General features: G+C 30.0%; 2 protein-coding genes across 3 annotated transcripts; one reads left to right on the top strand and one right to left on the bottom strand.

The window, feature by feature from the left end:
• Positions 1–1,866: 1,866 nt before the first annotated feature.
• LOC100818868 (aspartyl protease-like protein) lies at positions 1,867–3,334 on the bottom strand. The gene has a single exon (NM_001254288.3). It carries the CDS (start codon positions 3,295–3,297, stop codon positions 1,945–1,947), a length of 1,353 nt encoding a protein of 450 aa, NP_001241217.1. The 5' UTR covers positions 3,298–3,334; the 3' UTR covers positions 1,867–1,944.
• Positions 3,335–7,139: 3,805 nt separating this feature from the next.
• LOC100306342 (uncharacterized) lies at positions 7,140–10,007 on the top strand. Of its 2 annotated transcripts, none has more exons than NM_001250379.2 (5): positions 7,140–7,175; positions 7,374–7,510; positions 7,587–7,722; positions 8,283–8,403; positions 9,613–10,007. In NM_001250379.2, the coding sequence occupies exons 2-5, from the start codon at positions 7,385–7,387 to the stop codon at positions 9,776–9,778; spliced, it is 549 nt and encodes a 182-aa protein (NP_001237308.1). In that variant the 5' UTR covers positions 7,140–7,175; positions 7,374–7,384; the 3' UTR covers positions 9,779–10,007. The 2 variants fall into 2 exon arrangements, with proteins under 2 accessions (NP_001237308.1, NP_001387914.1); NM_001400985.1 differs by having other exon boundaries at positions 7,618–7,722.
• Positions 10,008–19,258: the final 9,251 nt, after the last annotated feature.

The following is a 19,258-nucleotide window of genomic DNA, read 5'->3' on the forward strand; positions in this document are numbered from 1 at the left end:
AAAATACAGTACAAGTTAACATCTAATCTTTTCTATTTACAGGCAGCCGCTTCCCAAGTTATTCAGTTTAGGTAAGGACCGAGTAAAATATTCTTCTCTTCCACCAAATTATTTCGTTATCGTTAAAGCCCATTTTTAATCTCTTTTATATGCAGCAGAAAAATAAAACAAAGGACTGAAAACAGAAAAGAGAATTCAGTGTCTCAAGAACAAGACTCCTAGGGCATCAGCTAACAACTTTGGTTTGAGAATAGCTGGGCAATTCTCCGTTACGTGTTGTGTTTCATTATAATCATGCGTCGCAATAAGAATTTAGCTTGATGGGCATCGATGAGTAGTGTTTTAATTTATTAATAAAATTTGTTTGATTTGAGATTTTCATTTTTATTAATAATATAAAATATTACCTTCAAATTTTAATTTACATTTTCATATTTTATATATTATTATTATTATTACTTTTAATTTTTATATAAAATTTAAAATGAAGTACAAATAATGTAATAATTTTTAATTATTAGTAATAAATGTATGCTAATTTTTTTATATATTTTATGTATGTAATAATTTAAATTTTTTCACTAAATTATACATATTTTTCCTTGCCACCCAAGCGAAATTTCTGGCTCCATGCCCTTATACCATCTCACTCAAAACGTTAGTGGCTTAAAACTGACCAAGCCAAACTTGCTTAATTCAACAAGTTGGTGGCTCAAAAGTCAAAACTAAATTATCATGGCAAACGTAAAAGTAGGATGACCACATTATTCTATCTCTATTTTACCGAACAATTAATGAATATTCCATTTCTTATTATTTCTATTTTTTTCTAATTTCCATTCCATAGAAAGATTAAACTTAGTCCAAAAAGAAAGAAAGGATTAAACTTTTGGTCCCATAATTTTTTGTTTGATATACAAAAACAACAATAAAATTTGAACTAAGGCCAACCTAAGTCAATAAAGTTAGCCTCATAAAATGGAGCAAACATAACAGACTTTAACTATCATAAACTTTCCTTAAAATAACATATTTTGTAGGAATTAAATATTTAAAAACGTATTTTATTTGTAAAAATATTTTGTTAAATTTCATAAATATAAAAATAGGGAAAAAAGACTAGGCAAATATTTTTAAAAAAATATTAAACCATAAAAAAGTAAAAATATAAAGAATTTTTACATATTAAATGTATCCTTAACTTTTAACTAAAGCAAAACACAAGTGGTTGCATCCAAAACACATGCGTCGGGGACCCAAACAAGAATGGGCCGTTGACCCCAGTTAATTTCCCTGCCCCTACAGTCATACTCGACTCCTTGGTCCTTGTGCATTCAACTTTGGCTCCCATTGTAACTATAGAAATACCGTGAATTTATTTAATGTTCTGTGTATTTTCTCACTGATGATGGAGACAAAAGATAAAAATAATGATAAGTGCAAACTAAGTTCACTTAACATAATTAGCATATTGTAAAAACTAATCATTTTTACATTGTTGTGTTGTATGTATGTCAATTTGTTTTGTTGAAAACATTTTTATGATAAATTGATGGTTCTAACTTCTCATCTAAAAACTGCCAGAGGATGAAGTACTTTAGCTTATGCATTAAGCTGGTTAGCTAAGGTGACAATTGACCTATAAGCTTTATAGTGAGAAAAATTAAGAACTATTTTAATTTCTAAGTAACTTTTATTATTGATTTATTATAGTATGGGTAAACAATGAGAAATATAAAAGTAGGATGGAACAAAAATGAAAATGCTTACTGACTAGTGCTTATAATGAAATAAATACACAACAAACTTAGAATGTTTGGTTTATCCCAACACACCGAGAGTGAAATGAGCATATATTCCATACGATTACAATGGCAAATAAAATTTATTCATCAGTCATCACCAAATGAACCAAACTTTGCTGAAATGATCGAAAGTGAAAAGTCAAACAAGTCTGAAGTGGGAACAGCTAGCCATGTGGAGTAAAAGGGAGGAGCTAAAACCAAGTTTTGAGGAAACAAGATCAAACTCCAAAAGATTGTCCTCCATCTGATACCCACCAATCACAATCGAAGTTGCAATGGGACTTCCTGGCTCCAAACCTCCATCCACAAATCCAAGGCACAGCACATTCTTAGAAACCTTGACCATTGAATTGGCACCATAGATTCTCCATTGAACTCCCCCCTTGAGAACCAGATCAATTGTCGGCACATTGGGTCCAGTAACGGTCTTGCCAATGGTTCTTGAATCAAAGCACGCCCCAAATGGTGCCACCGAAGTCACTCTCTTTATTTTCCTAAGCGCTGCTTGCTTTACAAAGTCATTCACAAGTGGCTGGTATATTGAAGTGTGGAATTTGGTGTAAGGAACTACGGTACTAAGTTTGCAGCCCCCATTTCCCTGTCTGTCAATAGAAAGCAGGGAGGTGTTAACGTTAACAATTTTACCGTCAAGCTTGATTGACTTCACGTCAATAAAGTACTCGCTGGAAGGATCAGCATCAAAGATTGGACCTGTGCTTTGGGGGTTGGTGAGAATTGGAGTGTAGGAAAGAAATTTGGAAGCATCATGAGGTGGCAAATAGTAAGGCCCACCACCAACAAAGAGATCACCAAGCTTATTATACTTTGAAGTTGAAGGTAAACAAAGTGCAAACTTAGGTTCAAGGTTGTATTTGGCTGCGAGTTGTGTTGGTAAGGAAATAGCAGTCCTTGCAAGGCCTAAAACTCCTTTCTTGCCCTTAGCCAGGCCCTGGAGAAAGCCCTCAACCCCAAATTTATCTGGGTACACACATGTAGAAACGAAGCGTGGCACGTGCAAAGTGGAAGGTGCTCGTGCACCGCTTGTTGAGTGCAGCGAGGACAAGATGTCTTCACCCACGTCTCCACTCACGAAGAACTCGCCGAAGGGGTTGAATGGATCTACACCACACGTGTTGTTGGTGCATCCTGTTTTAAGAGGGTGGTTGGTGCATGTAATGCAAGCCGTGCCCTTGGCTTTCTTGCATTTCTTAGTCCCACATCGGACAGGGTAGTAGGTTGAGGAGTTGTAGTCGTTGCCGCACTCGAACCATAGGAAGCGTTCTCTGATGTCGATGACTAGATCTAGTGTGAGTGGAGGGGTACCCATGTCGATGGAAGTTGAGTACTGAAGGGTGGTTGGGTCTTTCTCGATGGGGAGGATGAAGGCACGGGGTTTCAATGCAGAAACTGATGAACAAGACCATAAGACTGAAAGGAGAGGCGCTGAGAAGAGGAAGAAATGGATTATTATGGAACCAGGACAAGTAACCATTGTGATTTGTGAAAGAAATTAAGATCTTGTATTGCTCATTCTTCTCACTTCTCACTTCTCACTTATATAGAATATGGATGCAGAGTATATCTAATCTTCATTACTAAACCATGTGACCCTACAATATATTATATTTATTTGCACTCTTTCCCATCACAGATTCATAGGTACCGAGGGTGTGTTCCTTTTTTTAATATAATTAGAATTCCAATATGCGGATAGTATAATAAAATTTTAATTGAGATATATTGATGGTGTCAACAAAATTAAACTGTCATTCAAAGACAAATAGTTATATAATTAAAAAAACTCTTATTTTATAATAATTACTTTATATAAATTGATTTCTTTTGTGCGTGAACCTATCTTTTATAGGAGATTATCTTGTTCAACCAATGTATACTTAGTATAGACAGACAAAATTATTTATCTTAATATTCAACACATTATATGCTTTTATCCGTATCTCTCTCTGTATTATTCATATTTTCAATTCCACAATACTTTTCTTTAATTTTTCTCTTTGTTATCGAAATTGTTGTACAATATTATTATTCTTTTTCTCTATGTATCGCAGATAACCGGAACTAAACTGTTGTTCTTTCGCCGGTGCTGCGGCATCTTGAGCTTGAGAACGACCACTGTGAAGTAAAAGGATGGGGAATTAATTAAATTAAAAGACCAGTTAAGATTCCTCATTCCTTTGTCTATAAAGTCCCTTTCTCTTGTTTAAAATCTTGCGAGTTTATTAAAAAAAAAAACTTATGAGTTGAATATGAATTACTCATGAAATTATAAAAAAAAAACCTATACCATTTAAAATTACTGTAGAAAAAAATCTTAGGTCAATCTCTCCTCCAATAAAGTGGTGTATTGTCAATATTCTTCTTCCAAAATATGTAGTCGGTCAAGAAAAGATAATAATACTCACAACACAAACTTCAAAGAAATTAATTGGTTAAAAAGATGACAACTAGTTCCTCCTTAAGAGTTGACCTTGACTTTTTAAATTGACGAGCTATTTATAAACGCGACTCATTGCTAGTTCCTCCTTAAGGAACATATCCACGTTAATTTTTGGCTTAATTGATGTTTTAGAATTTGGGGATATATATAATTCTTCTTAGTTGAATGAAATTTAAAATTTTTTTTTTTTTAATTTTTGAACTTTGATAAATTATTTTTAGTCTTAGACATAATAAATAAATTGATACTTTATTATGATTTTTTAATACTTTATGTTAGTTTTAAAATATAAATTTAAGCACCTAAAAAATAAAAATTAATTTATAATAGTTAAAAATTATCATAAAGTGATAATTTATTATGTTAGAGACTGAAAAAATAATTTATCAAAATCCAAAAGTTAAAAAAATATTTTTAAAATTTAGAAACTAAAAAATAACCTCTAAAACATGAATTAAGCCTTAATTTTTTCATTACACAAGACTATTTTATCTTCTTTTCATCTCTTCTTTAATTGCCCTCGCCATTTTTGGCGAATTATATAAGGTTGTTTTTTGCCTTGGTGAATGTATAATCTTTCCAGCTTTTGGTGGTGGCGTATGTTGGGAGTTTCTAATGTAATTAGGATCTTGACCCTGAGATCGATCCAATATAAAATGTGACGGCTAAGATTATTAATTTGTAATTCACAAGTAGACAGTAGCCAGTAGAGTGTAACCATGTAATGCGTGATATAGACGTCAAAGCCAATAATATGCTATAGTGGGCAAAAAGTAAGAATATGTTCGGGTAAGTAAGTTTATCAAGAAGATTTTTAAGATAAAATAAAAAATAAAAAACTTATAAGTTTAAATTACTTTACACAAGACGAATTTATAAAACATCTTTCATCTTTTAAAGGAATTATATGGCAACTATGAAGTAATACTCTCACAATAATTATGTGGAGTCTTGAAGGAAACACGTGTGTGCCGAGTTATTCGAGTTGTGGATCTCAAACAATATAAATAATTAAAGTCATTGTATATGATGATTTTTAAATAATTTATGATAAATATAATTGATATATTTAAACATATTTACTTATAATAAATTTTAATTAATATAAAATAAGATAAAATACTAATTTAATAATAAAAGTTTAATTCGTCCCATTTTTAGTCCTAACTGAGTCCGAAGTTGGATGAGGGCATTTGGAAGGCCTCTGCTTCCTGCACGCCCCCCTTTCCCAAATTTCTGAACCCTAACACCTCCCTTCCTTCAATTAGAGAAGCCGCTGCACCCCACGCGACTGACTGACACCCCCTTCCCTTAGTCACACCATAGGACTAACATTTTTTCGGAAGACTATTGGTAGTGTTATGGAAAACATTTTCCAGAAAATATATTAACCATTCCAGAATGGGCATTTCAGATGTTTTATTTTCCAAATAAATTACTTTTCAGAAAATTTATTCGGAACCCTATTAGTAGAGTTATGAAAGAGCTTTTCGGAACAACCATTCCAGATCATTTTCTTCCCAAAACTTCCTTTCCGGATAATGATTTCTCGAAGCGTATATAAACAACTATGAAAGAGTTGTCTGGAAAGTTATATTATGCATTTCGAAATAAACATTCTAGATTACTTTCTTAAAAAACTCACTTTTTGGAATAGGTTCTCTGAAAGTCTAGTATGAAAGTTACCAAGTGACTATTCTAGAATGTGTTGAGAGATTTCAGAATGCCGATTCTAGATAATTATTATTATTATTATTATGGAAATGCTTTTCCGTAATTGTGGTACAAGTGTGCTGGAATGTCTTTCCAAAAGAGTTAGCCACAATTGCTTTCCGAAATGAGTTCCCCAAACAAAAAATGAACCAAGCAGAAGAGCCAAAACAACCACTTACCTACAGTGTCTACCTCCACCCAACCTTCTAAAGAGCTACGCACAGAATGCAGATGCTACCTTGACCCGACCTCAATGGAGCTACGCAACATGAACCAAAACAACCAATGTTTGTGACATTCGACAGATATAACGACATTTAAACCCTCTGCTTTTTGGACAAAGGTTGAAGAATGGAAAGTTAAAAACATCAGAAGGATAGTTTAGGGATATTAAAAATTTGGGAAGGGCAGGAAGCAGGCATGGGCATGCAGGAAGTAGAGGCCCAATTGATATATATATATAGGTGAATAGCCCAATCGATATTGGCAACGAGAGGGTTAGAGATTTAAATCCTCCACTTGTATCACGTACCTCCCATAAACATTTGAAAAGACTAAAATATCCACCATCTCCTTCAAACTAATTGCAATCTTAAGACCCACCATGGCACCTCCCTCCAAGCATACTCACATTTCGACAAGAGCTCCTTCACCCATGACGATTGTGACCTCGTCCTCCACCATGCAAACCCTTGCACCCTTTTCACAATGTTGTGCCACCACCTTTCCTCTCCCTCCTTTGCGTGTCCTCATCTATGAGTTTTGACTTTCTGGTGTGGGAAAAGATATTTGTTGTGAAACAATAAATTTGGAATGATCATTCTTGGAAGTAAATTTTTGAAACACTTATTTATGTTTCGGAATAACTATTGTGAAATGTAATTTTTACCTTTTCAAAAGGTAAAATTATCTTCTAGAATGACCATTTTAGAATAAGAGTTTCTAATAAAAAAAAAACTATTTTTTGTCCAGATATAAAAGATGAGACAATCTGAATATAAGTGAGGAGGTGTTGAATTCAAATAACAAAGGCTTTTCGCATCAGCCCATCCTGCCCCGTTACCATCGTAGCCCAATGTATATATCAAAATATTTTGATTTCGAAGATGAAAGAAAAAAAAAACGAAAACAATAATTAGTTTGTGTTTGACAATTGACACTGCAAATATTTCGCTGCAATCAAATTCTACGGTTCGTTGGTGAGTTCTTCTCCCTTCTCTTCTCGCTAAACTTTTTATCGCATTCTTCGGCTGTTATCGTAATTGTCGTCGTTCATCAGATTTTTTTTTTCTTGACCGTTTCTGCAATCAGTTTCTGCTTTGCGATCGATTTTCATTACTTATTTATTAATGGTCAGCGTTCATGTAAGTATTGAATTCGCGTTTATTGTTTGAAAGGGGGATCGAGAATGACCAGCTCAGCGGTTACGGAACAATTTGACAAATGCATGAAGAAGCAAGTAGAAGCAATTGCACGAGTTTTGCATTTATTTCAATCCTACAAAGAGGACAATATTCCGTGCAAAATCGACGAGGTGCAATTCTCACTTCGATTTTGTACATTCTGTTTTTGTTAAGGCTTTTATTCCGTTATTGGTTTGCACTATGCAGGGTCTCTATTTGGGTTCGATTGCCACTGCAGCTAACAAGCCTGCTTTGAAAGACTGTAATATTACTCACATTTTGACTGTGGCTGGTAGAATACCACCTGCACATCCTAACGATTTTGTCTATAAAATTATAGACGGTATGGTAATTTTCATAGAAATCAAACTTTTATTTGCTTTTCATGTCGATCTATAAATGTGTGTGACTGATGATCAATAAACGGGTTTTGACATTGATATACGGCTATTCTGATTGGGTTTTGGGGAGCATCTGATTTTATAGCTATCAAAAGGGGCTTCATGACTTGTAATTGAGCTCACTATAAATGGGATTAAACTCGTGGCTGGAATTGAAGATGTATACTTTGTGCGCTTTAGGATAACAGTTGTGTTTGCGATCTTAAATAGTCCATGTTTTGGTCTTAACAGTTTGACATTCAGTTGCTGTCAAATTATTTAGGGATGTGGACTTTAGGGGGCAATAATTGGTTTCTTGTATCTTAGAAATTGTGTTTTTGAACAAGATGGCTTCATATGAGAAATGTTACATCACGTTGCTTGCAACAATGCTTCATATGTTTTTTTTAATATATATTTTGCTAAAACTACTGAATGAAGTGACAGCATGATGCTTATTGTCCTTGAACATCTAGTTCTGCATCCATACTAAAGATACGGTTTTGTTGGAAAATTGAGGCAGTTGTTGACAGAGATGATGAAGACTTAAAACAATACTTCAATGAGTGTTTTGATTTTATTGATGAAGCCAAAAGACTCGGTGGAGGTGTTTTGGTTCATTGTTTTGCTGGAAGATCAAGGAGGTAACTTCCATTCCTTTCTCCATTGTTTGGTTGTTTACATGTGATCACCTCTTGTTCTTGATAATTTCATGCATTTTTGTGCTCTGGTTTAAATTATCTGGAGTATTGTTTCTCAAGAAAGAAAAAAAAAAAAAAACTAGAAGCAACTTGTAGTTCATCATCCAACAACCTTTAGATGCTGGCTCCTATACCAGTAATAAAAGGTGTTAGAATGCAAAAGGCTCATACCCAGTGAGGGCTTTTGATGGGTTGGGAAGAGGGTAGATGTACACAGCCTTACATCCCACAAATGGAGAAACTAATTCTAGGACTTGAGCCAGTGATCACTAGGTCATCAGGAAGCAATCTTACTGTAAGGTTGCTCCAAGGCTCACCCTTTTTCTATACTGGTAATAACGTAGAAAATGGCATGCACATGAGTCAAAGTAGCAAGTTTTACATGAAAAGTCTAGTAAACACCTGTGAAACTCATAATTTTGTAACAAAGATTGTACTAGGCATGACAATAATCTTCATTTTTTGCCTTGTGAAATATCTTTACATATCTAGTTATATGAAAATATTTCTTGAAACCTGTTGTCACGAAGTTTGAATAAGTATATGTGTGTTGCTATCTGGAACTTAAGTATATGACTGTTGTGCTAAATGTGAAATTGTTTTCATATAGAAATTTGTAAATCTGTTGTAGCCTTGAAAACTATAGGTATCATTTACTTGTTTTCTCTGCTTCATTATTCTTTTCTTTTTTTTGGAATCTGCTTTTGTGTGGATCTTTCCAGTTTCATGTATTGAAAATTTCAAAGAATAATGAAAGTGCATGCTTCAAGATTATTTGACATCCTCCCAGTGAAATAGAAGTTCAAAACTCAATATAGCATGAGTTGAATCAAATTTTTATTTTTCTGGCTTCCATTTGTGAAATGCTATCAAATTTTTAAACAGGTATGAAGCTAAACCTTAAATTTGTTAACATATGAAAAGTAGAGAATTAAGGACGTGCTTGAATTTCAAGAGTGATGAATTACCTCTTTTACTTTGTTCCGTAACTTCAGTTCTGCATGAAACTCAAGTCAGCATTTTACTACTTTTTTAAAGCCCGTATCTGAACTTCTTAAAAAAGATCTTGGCATTTTTATTGCTCTTTTGGTTATTTCCCTTTTCATATGATGAACTGGGCAAAATTGGTCCTAATAATGTTACACCTTCCAGTGTGACTATAGTTGTGGCATATCTGATGAAGACTCGAGGAATGAGTTTTTTTGAAGCTCTGAAACATGTGAAGAGTATACGACCAGCAGCAGGTCCCAATCAGGGTTTCATTTGTCAGCTGGAGGACTTTGAAAAGTCTCTTCAAGGTGCCAATAAATTGCATTAGTCTTATTTACAATTGCAACCTAGCTTGGTGCATTATTATAAACGCATATCATAAGTCATCTACATAAAAATGGTATATATTTACGTCTTAAATATATTTTGAACTGATACACCTCTGAAACCATCAAGATACACATTTACAATTGTAAACTTACACGTGAAAGATCTTTTCTGTAAGGAAGTGAAATTTGTAATGATTGCTTAAACTAAAAGAGTTTACTTGTACACTATGTTAATCTAGTAGAATGTGCTTCATGAAGAAAGTAAAGAGGTTTTCTTCAATTATAGATTATTGTTATTAATTGCCAAGCATTTCGCATACCAGAACACAATCACATATATACTTCAATCAACGATGAACCGATGATACCTCATAATACGTTTATGGTTTATGCAAATCCTTATCTGTCGCGAAACTTTGATTTCACCGCGTTGTCTTTCTTTTTTGGTTTTTCGGATTCTAAATTTTACTACACGACGGTGGCTTTAGGAATAAAAACAAAGAGATGGCTGCAAATATGACTAAACTTATTTTGAGCATCCTTTCTCTTTGAAAGGATAAGAACCAACAATTTTTTAAGAAAAAGAATTTTTAAAAGTAGTTTGTTTCAATGAAAATTCCAAAGAATTTTTTTAAAATAAACGTTAAAAATTTTCACTTTTATTTCTCTCTTTTTTTCAATTTTTAAACTCTAAGAACACATTAATCAAGAAATCATAACATTAAATAACTTTTAAGCTTAAAAATTGTAAAATAGTTTAAATTCAAAGTAATTATTTAAAAAATATTTTTTAACTTTACATATAAAGTAGATTTTAAGCTATAGTTTTTTTTTAAAAAAAAAATACTATAAAGTTTTGCTTGATCTAAATTTTTCTTTAGTTTAAAATTTATTTTAAAACTAAAGCTTCAAATAAGAATTTTAAAAATAATTATAAATTCTCATTTATTTCTTTTAGCTTAAAATATATAGCATGAGATAGGGTAGGAAAAGAAAAGGAAGAGAGAGAAGAGAACGAAGAGAGAAAGAGTAGGAAAGAGAATAGAAGCCATTTATTTAGAAAACTCGTTTACATGAAAACTGTTAATAACTGTTAAGCTTCGATCAAGGATGGATTCATAAATCTATTAAAGGGATGACCGATAACTTTTTTTTTCTTCCAATTATAAATATCCAACTTTTAAAAAATAATTATTTAAAATAATGTATTCTAATTTTACAGGTAATATTAAAAATTATCTCAAATAATAAAAATAAGAAAATATATTTTAAAAAACTATCATTAAAAAATTCTAATTTGATTACTTGAAAATTAAGAAAATATACAACAGTCGAAATCACTAATTTTAAAATAAGAAACTAAAGTCAAATTTGATCAAATCATGAGGACCTAAATTGAAAATTATCCTAAAATTTAATAATTTTTATCCTCGATGAATTTAAAAATATTTTAATGGAGAATGTTATCTGTTTGGTTTTCTAAATTTTTGTTAATATTTTTATTGATTTTTATATTTCTTTGTTTTTATTTTTTGGGCAACAAAGGAATGAGGATAAAACTATGAAGGATTAAGAAAAGAAAGACAAAAAGGGCAATCCAAAAGTAAACTTTTAAGAAATTTGGACTTGTTTCTCTTTTCTTTTCTTTTTTTTAGGGGAATGATTCTTAGACACCAAAGGCTTATACATCTTGAGAGAAATGAGAAGAGAAGAAAGATAAATAAGGTGATATAATGTGAAAAAAATGAAAGATATTGATAAAAAATATTTGTAAATATTGATACTATTATTTTTGTTTAAACGATAATTATTTTTTATTGGACTTGTCTCTTTAGTTGTAGTTATTTGGCCCAAAGGGAAAAAAAATAATGATTGATTTTCTATTGTATTAATTTTGGTAGTTGTCATCAAAGGTCTTGTTCTCTTTATGGTTATTGTGAACGACAATCAATTATAACAAATAACAACTAAGGATGCGTTTGGATAGAGAATTTTAATTGAGAAAAATAATTTATTAGAGAATTTAAATTTTTGTAATTTAAAATTCATTGTTTGGATGCTTTTTATGAAGAATTTGAAATTTTAAAACAGAATTTTAAACAATTAAAATTCTGGAATTTCAATTTCCTTCTAGTAGGTGAGAAATTGAAATTATCTTCTTACAATCTTCTTCAAGCAATAGAGTCTCAACTCCTAGAATATAGATCGGATGTGAACATATAAAACACGTATAACTAACACACCAATCATATTTTCTCTTTTGTTCATTCATTTTTTTTCATCCTCATAATTTTAATTTTTTTTATCTAAACATAAAATTTTGAAAATAAAAGAATTTTAATTAAAGTATTTATAATTTTTAGAATTTTAAATTTATCAGAATTTTAAATTTCTCCATTAAAACGCACTCTAATAAACTTGTGGAAGCCTCATTATCACATTATTATTCATTTCAAATCCCTTAAAATAAACACTACCATAAATGAACGTTTTAAGACTTAAACCTCTCCCCCTCAAAAAAAGAAATGCTTCTGCAGTCGCTCTCGGAGTGGGCAACCACAATGTCGACGAAGAACGTTGTTCTGGCAGATCTACTACGCTGCTCCTTCTGCTACATCCACAACTGCTACAGACCACCCATACTCCAGGTAGGGGAAATCTTTTTTTTATTTTATTTTAAATATAGTGACATTTATAATCCTAACACCGTCATATCAATTGATCGTAAATGATTAAATTGATCTATTTTTAAAAAAAAATTGAAGATGAAATTAAATCTTTTAAAAATTTAAAAATTTAAAGATTAAAATGTTTTTTCTAAAATAACTTGAAATTAAATTGATAATTAAGTCCTTTTATGTGTAACTTTTTTTTGCTTGAAAATCTACTAATTTTTTTTTTGTTAATGAATCTAAAATTTTAATTTTAGTTAAATAAATATTTATTCAAGATATTGGCCCAGACTTATTACGCTTTAAACATATTGACCCAAATTTTTTGTTAATGAAATGTCTCTTCCTCTGCATATCACGGGCGATAGTATAAGCATATAACACATTTAATCTTGACTTTTAAAGAGTAATTTTATATTGTTTGATTGTTATGTTAGGAAAAATTTGCTAAAAAAAAATTGAAGCTGCAAAATTTAGTTGATAGTTGGAAGTTAAAATATTAATTTATTAAATTAGAAGTATTTAATAAAATTAACTGTAATTAAAAAATATAAAATGAAAAAAAATATCATAATTTATTTTTAAAAATAATAAATAAACAAATCATGGATAAAAATGAAATAAAATATAAAAAATTAAAAATTAACATATAAAAAAGTCAAAATTATTGAGAAATTATTTTAAAAAAACTTATTTATGAAGTATTTTTTAGTTAATACAAAAATTAAAAATTAACATAAATATCTTTTCAAACATATATTACATGTTACTAAATTATTAAAGAAATTAAACTATTACAATTATAATATGAAACTCTACTACTGTTTGGAATTTGGATGGGGTGACAATATTGTTAAACAATATAAAAAATTATGTCACCGATCTTTCATAATTAACCTCTTAATGTGAAGGGAAATACTTTTCACATTAATTTTTTACACATTGTCTATACTTTTTATGAAAAAAATATAATAAAAAATTAAAAATTATTAATTTTATATTTTAAAGTTTGAATCATTGTATTAGTCTTCTACAAGTTTTGGTCGTCGAAAGGTTTCTAAAAAATGTAAACTGTATTAGTTGTTTAAATTTTTTATTTAAACTCTCAAGTCTCAATATTAAGAAGAGACGTAGGCCACACAATTGGACCTATTTAAGGTGTTTTTTTTTTTCTTGATACCTATTTTTTTACTTACAAAACACAATTAAATATTTTACTTAAAGAAAACTAAACCCCGTGGACTTTTGTTTAGAATCAGTTCCCTGGACATGGACATTTGAGAATTGGTAATTTTCCAAAGAGTCATCAAAGTTAATCTGCCAAAGATTTCACATGTTACTAAATTAATTTGTAAGATATTTTTTATCGCTACTTAATATAAATTATATAGTGATATGGTATATCTTCTCAAAAAATATAAATTATATAGCGGTATGGTATATCTTTAGACAATAACATTAATGGCAACCCTTCCAAAAAAAAATTAAGGCCAACAATTTAGAAGATTAATGTAGCAATATTTAAACCTTTTAAACAAAGTAAAAACCAATTTGCTGAGTGAAATTTTAATAAGATTAATGCCACTACGCGTGAAACTTTGTAAGACAAAATTGAGGATCTTTTCAAGATTTTTTAAAACAAAAAAAAAAAAGAGTGTAAAATACGCAATGGATAAATATCTTGGTTTCGTGATGCTTAAGATTTTACCAATCTTGGTGGAATTATTCCATCTTCGTTCATTATTTCTCTGTCCTTATTTTAAACTTTTTTATCTGATATTACTGCATAAAGTGGAGCCGAAAGTCAAAACTATCGTCTATTTTGAATTCATCTTTACCATAACCATGATGAAAGAAACTTTGGGCAGCACTCTCACGCCTCATGTCATTTTCCATCTTCATCTTGGAACCTACTATCATTGTTGTTCTTCACAGTTCCTTCATCTTGGAACCTACTATCATTTATGCCTGCAAAATGGCTGATTGAAAAAATAAAACAAAATAATTTATCTTTTTAGTTCTAAATGTCTTCGTATATTTAATTTTTGCCTCTAGGAGAAAATAAAACATGTTAGTCCCTACACACCTTTGTGTAGCAGTTTATTATTTTCAAAATTTCTTATCGTGTATTAACGTAGGCCACTGTCTTTTTCTGACATAAAACGACTTGACACTTGCTAAGCACACCGTCGTTTCCGCGCGTGACGCTGAGAGCCCTATCGCAATCAACAAACCAAGTACGATTGGGAAGGGAGCCACCGAGCAGCATGCCACGTGTACGTTAAGAAAACGACGAACATGCTCTCTTTTCATGGGCCTCCCGTACAGGAACTCTTTCTTTCTGGGCCAGGGGAGTAGTAAATAGTTAAGCATATGTTCACTTACTGTATGCCTAACACGTGGGATCCACTTAAACAAAAACAGAAGGAAAATGTAAATAGCATTGACATTTTCACTGCTACTGCAGTTTGTTTTTTTACTGGAGTTGTATCATGATATTCTTAGTAATTTAATATGGAATATTACTAATTAATAAAAAATAAAGAATACCTTTCGAAAACAATTATAAAGGTTAAGAAATTTAAATCAAGTGATAAAAGAGAAAGAAGAGAAATATTATAAGTAAATGATGATCCAAATCCAATCTTAAATTTGTGTGTGTAAAAATGTATCTATTGAAAAGATTAATTCTGTAAATGAATCTTGGTATATTAAAAGATGAATATTGTTTTTTGAAAAAATAATCTAATAAGAAAAAATTAAGAATAAAAATATCTATATTAGAAAATAGTGTAGTTCACTCTTGCTTTATAGAAGGAAATTTTTTTAAAAATGCAACGTGAGATGCAAATTTTCTAAAAAGATATATTACATTTTAACTTGAATTTGAATCACTTTAGAATTCCATTGAAAGATGTTGACTTGATCTACTTAATAAAAATAATTAGCTTTTGTAAAAAAAATAGTTAACACATAGAATAAAAAATTATTTTATGAATAAAACTACTATTAAAGAGAACAATTTATCAAAAATTACTCTTAAAATACTATTAGTTTTTTATATTATTATAAGTACCCGTGATATAATTGGAGACATTTTTGCTTTGAAAAGCGAGTGTTCTTACTTAGTTTTGTTTTATTTTCTTGATTTTTTTACTTTTTGTTATTAGGTCATTCTAGACATCCAATGGTCCAAAAAGAGAAACAGAAGGAAATGAAACACTTTCAATATTTAGTGGGTGAAGAAAGTTTGTGGTTTAACTTCAATATATTTTTCCTTATCTTCGGTTTAAATTTTTGGTTCTATATGTTGTTCTCCCCTACTAATTATGCTAAAAGAGAAAATCTCACGATTTTTTGTGCGAATCATTTTATTATTTTCTCATATATATAAAAAGGCTTTCTTCAGCATATTAACTTCATTTGAATGATGATTTTCCTCTAAAACAAAGCCTTCATTTGGATAGACGAAAAAAGAAGCAAAAATAGAATCCATTAATTAAATAGGCCTCTGCTGACAGTCCAAGATGTCATTGATGTTCTGCTAAATAGTATTAGAAATTCCTTATATGTTCTACTACTTGATTCAAAAAAAAAAACATCTTATTGAGTTTATCTAAATAAAATATCTAAATAAAAATAATATTTTTCTTCATTATACTTCCTTTTAGTTTATCTAGTTTTATTTTATTATATTTCATTAAGTTCACCGTTAAATATTCAAATGCAACTACAAATGCATTATTTTTCTCCCCTTGTAAAAAATATGCAATTATAAAATTCTGCTTCTACCGCAAATACTAGATAAATTTTGGAATATGGTTAAAAGTCACAAATTAGTTTGATTATGATATTGGTGTAAAATATTTATTAATTTTATAAAGGTTGAGAGTTTGTAAATATATCTCCTAATCGACTTAATTATATTTATAATACATTTTAAAAGTATCCGTCCATATCTCTAATTAAAAGTTTACGATTATTTTTTCATAATGATCCTCACCAATTAAAAAACAAATAAAATTTTAAGAACTAATTGAAAAAAAATTCATAAATCTAATTAAAAAATTGATAAAAATATTGGAAATCCATAATAATTAATCCCAAATTAAAAATTATATTCTTTTAAAAGTTTTTTTTTAAATACACGATTCTTATGAAAACTACAGCTAGGCATACTCACGATTGGTATTTTTAATTTGGATGATCTTATATCCTCTTATTAATTTTCTTACATATTCTCCTATATTACCTTATAAAGCAAGTATTAAATGAAAGAATAATTTTAAATTTTTTAACAACATTTTCTTACTTAATTTTATTCTTTTGTGTGGCAAGTATTAAAAGTAATTTATGTTGTGTAACAAAAAAAAATTATATTTTCAAGATATTATTTTTTTTCCTTTATGTAAGAAACAAATTAAATGAACACTAAGTCTAGTTACTATTGCCTTCTTTGTTAGCCTGTCATTCATCATTCTTGTGTTGGAAGCTGGTCTTGGGTTTGAGATATGAAATTACCCAAAAATATCAAATACTTTTTTTGGTTGACCTACCATGGCAGTCTTTCCACTAACAACTTCCTTTTTAGAAGATTTGTATCGCTTGAGTGTGGAGACTTGGATTCATACCTTGCGAGATTGTCTTGCAGCTACACAAACTTGAAAGTTGTTCAACTTTGATGGTGCAATATACCTCAAATCAAGTTGAAGTGCTTTTCATCAAGACCATTTTTGACAGTGTTGTTACTAAGAGTAGAGAAAAATCCTAGACAACTCTAACGGGTTGCTCTCGAGGAGTCATTTTGCAAGCTTAATATTGATGGAAATTTCATTGGGAACCATGATCATTCTAGGTTTGGTGGTTTGTTTAAGAATAACTTAGGTGGTCGTTGGGTTCTCGTTTACTCAGGTTCGCGTGGGTATATTACAAACATTGATAGGAAGTATTAATGATGGGAAAAAAATTTAAAATAAATTAATGATAATAAGATTAATTTTCTAAAATTATTATTATTTTTGAATGAAGTCAACAATCTTTAACCAAAGAATTAGTAAATTTTTTTACTAAGGTTTAGAATTATTCTTTTCATTTAAGAATTATACTAATGTTTCCCACTAAAATATTCAAATCATTCATTATGGTTTTGTTGCTTAGAAGTTGGGAACAGAGACTCGGAATTTAGGGTATGTGTCCTCCTACGGCCTCTTGATTGGAGTATGGACCTAATTAAGTTTAACTGCCCCGGTGAGGTGTGCTCTCAGCTGCACTTGGCAACTGGCACTAAATTCCATTCCATTTTATAGACACGCACAAACACATGTTCCGCAATTAATGGCTACAGCGGAAACACATACAATAAATAAATAATGCAACCAATAAATTCAGGCTGTTGCTGTAAAACAAATTACTGTAGTACAGTACTACTACTAATATCTTTTTTATCATTGAAAATTAGAAAAAATTACGTAATAAGTACTTTGAGCTTAAGTTTATTGTGATTAATTTAGATGCATCTATAAAAGCCATTATGTGCAAGTGAGGAAAATTCCGTATGACATTACCATGTGAAAAATTTGTACTACCTTTTTTACATATAAATACTTGTAAATTTTGATTAAATTGTACTTATTTAATATTGGGTTTATGATGTAATAGTCTCGTTATGATGTAGTAATTATCAATTATGAGATGGTGGATTACATTAATGGTTATTACGAGGCAAATGTTAATAAGTACTTTGTAGTAGTGTTCTAATTAAGGAATTTTTTTTAAAAAAAATCAGTATTTTTTAAAATATCACGAATATATTTTTTTATTAAAAAAACTTTCAATGTTAATTCCTTAATCATTATTTTAAAATCGATTGGAAATATAAAAATAAATAAATTTTGAATTGAAGAAAGAAAAAGAATTTTCTTAAAAAATTATCTTAAAAGTTAATTTTACTTTTTCTTAATTGTTTTTTATAAATAAAAAATACATCGCCACCCATATATTTTCCCTCACTCAGTGTTTCCAACATTCACTTGATTTACTCGCTGGTCAACAAGTAATTAAAAAGAGTTCAATAGCAGCAACCAGCTCATGGAAGTGAAGATTCCTCGTCAATTTTAATGACTCGTGAAGCTGTACTCCTTTGCAAGAAAGAGACGGTCAGAATGACAGTACACTTACGAATAATAATATTCTTTCTATGGTTTATACACATATATAGAAAGGATTAATGATATTTTTTGTTTTTTTTTTTGAACTTAATAGTTTTTCGTATTTTTTAAAAATATTACTTAAACTTTAGTCCTAAATTTAATATATTTTTTCTTTATGCATGATGAAAATTTAGGTATTTAAAAAAATATAAGGGCTAAACTACTGTTTTAAAAGTTAAGGACAAAAGGCAATTAATTTGGAAGCTAAAAACACTACTAACCTATTATTTCAAAATTTAAAACAATACTAAATTCTCCTGTGAAAATAAGTCCTCTAGCTATGAAATTTTTTTAAATATAAAATGTGTACTGAACCAGATTAAGGGATTTTTTAAAAAAAAAAATCACAAATGCTACTATTTCTACGGCTAATATGAATCTCGTCGTCTCCTCTAACTCCGATGAGGATTTGGAGTATTATTTATAAGAACTTCGACGTTTAAGTACATATGCGAGTGAGTCAGGAGGTGAGAAAATTGGAGGTTGATTATTTTATAATTTTGTTCCCTGCTCCTTTTACAGTTTATTACTCATTTAATTTTTATAATTTTTAAATTTAATTCTTTTAGTTCTTATAAGTAATAAATAGATTTTTTAG

The sequence above is a fragment of the Glycine max genome, chromosome 17, assembly GCF_000004515.6.
Source record: "Glycine max cultivar Williams 82 chromosome 17, Glycine_max_v4.0, whole genome shotgun sequence".
NCBI lineage: Eukaryota > Viridiplantae > Streptophyta > Magnoliopsida > Fabales > Fabaceae > Glycine > Glycine max.

Coding starts and splice junctions, on each gene's coding strand:
- LOC100818868 (NM_001254288.3), bottom strand. CDS start 3,297: ATGGTTACTTGTCCTGGTTCCATAATAATCCATTTCTTCCTCTTCTCA.
- LOC100306342 (NM_001250379.2), top strand. CDS start 7,385: ATGACCAGCTCAGCGGTTACGGAACAATTTGACAAATGCATGAAGAAG. Junction 7,723..8,282: donor TGTCTATAAAATTATAGACG/GTATGGTAATTT, acceptor AAATTGAGGCAG/TTGTTGACAGAGATGATGAA. Junction 8,404..9,612: donor TTTGCTGGAAGATCAAGGAG/GTAACTTCCATT, acceptor TACACCTTCCAG/TGTGACTATAGTTGTGGCAT.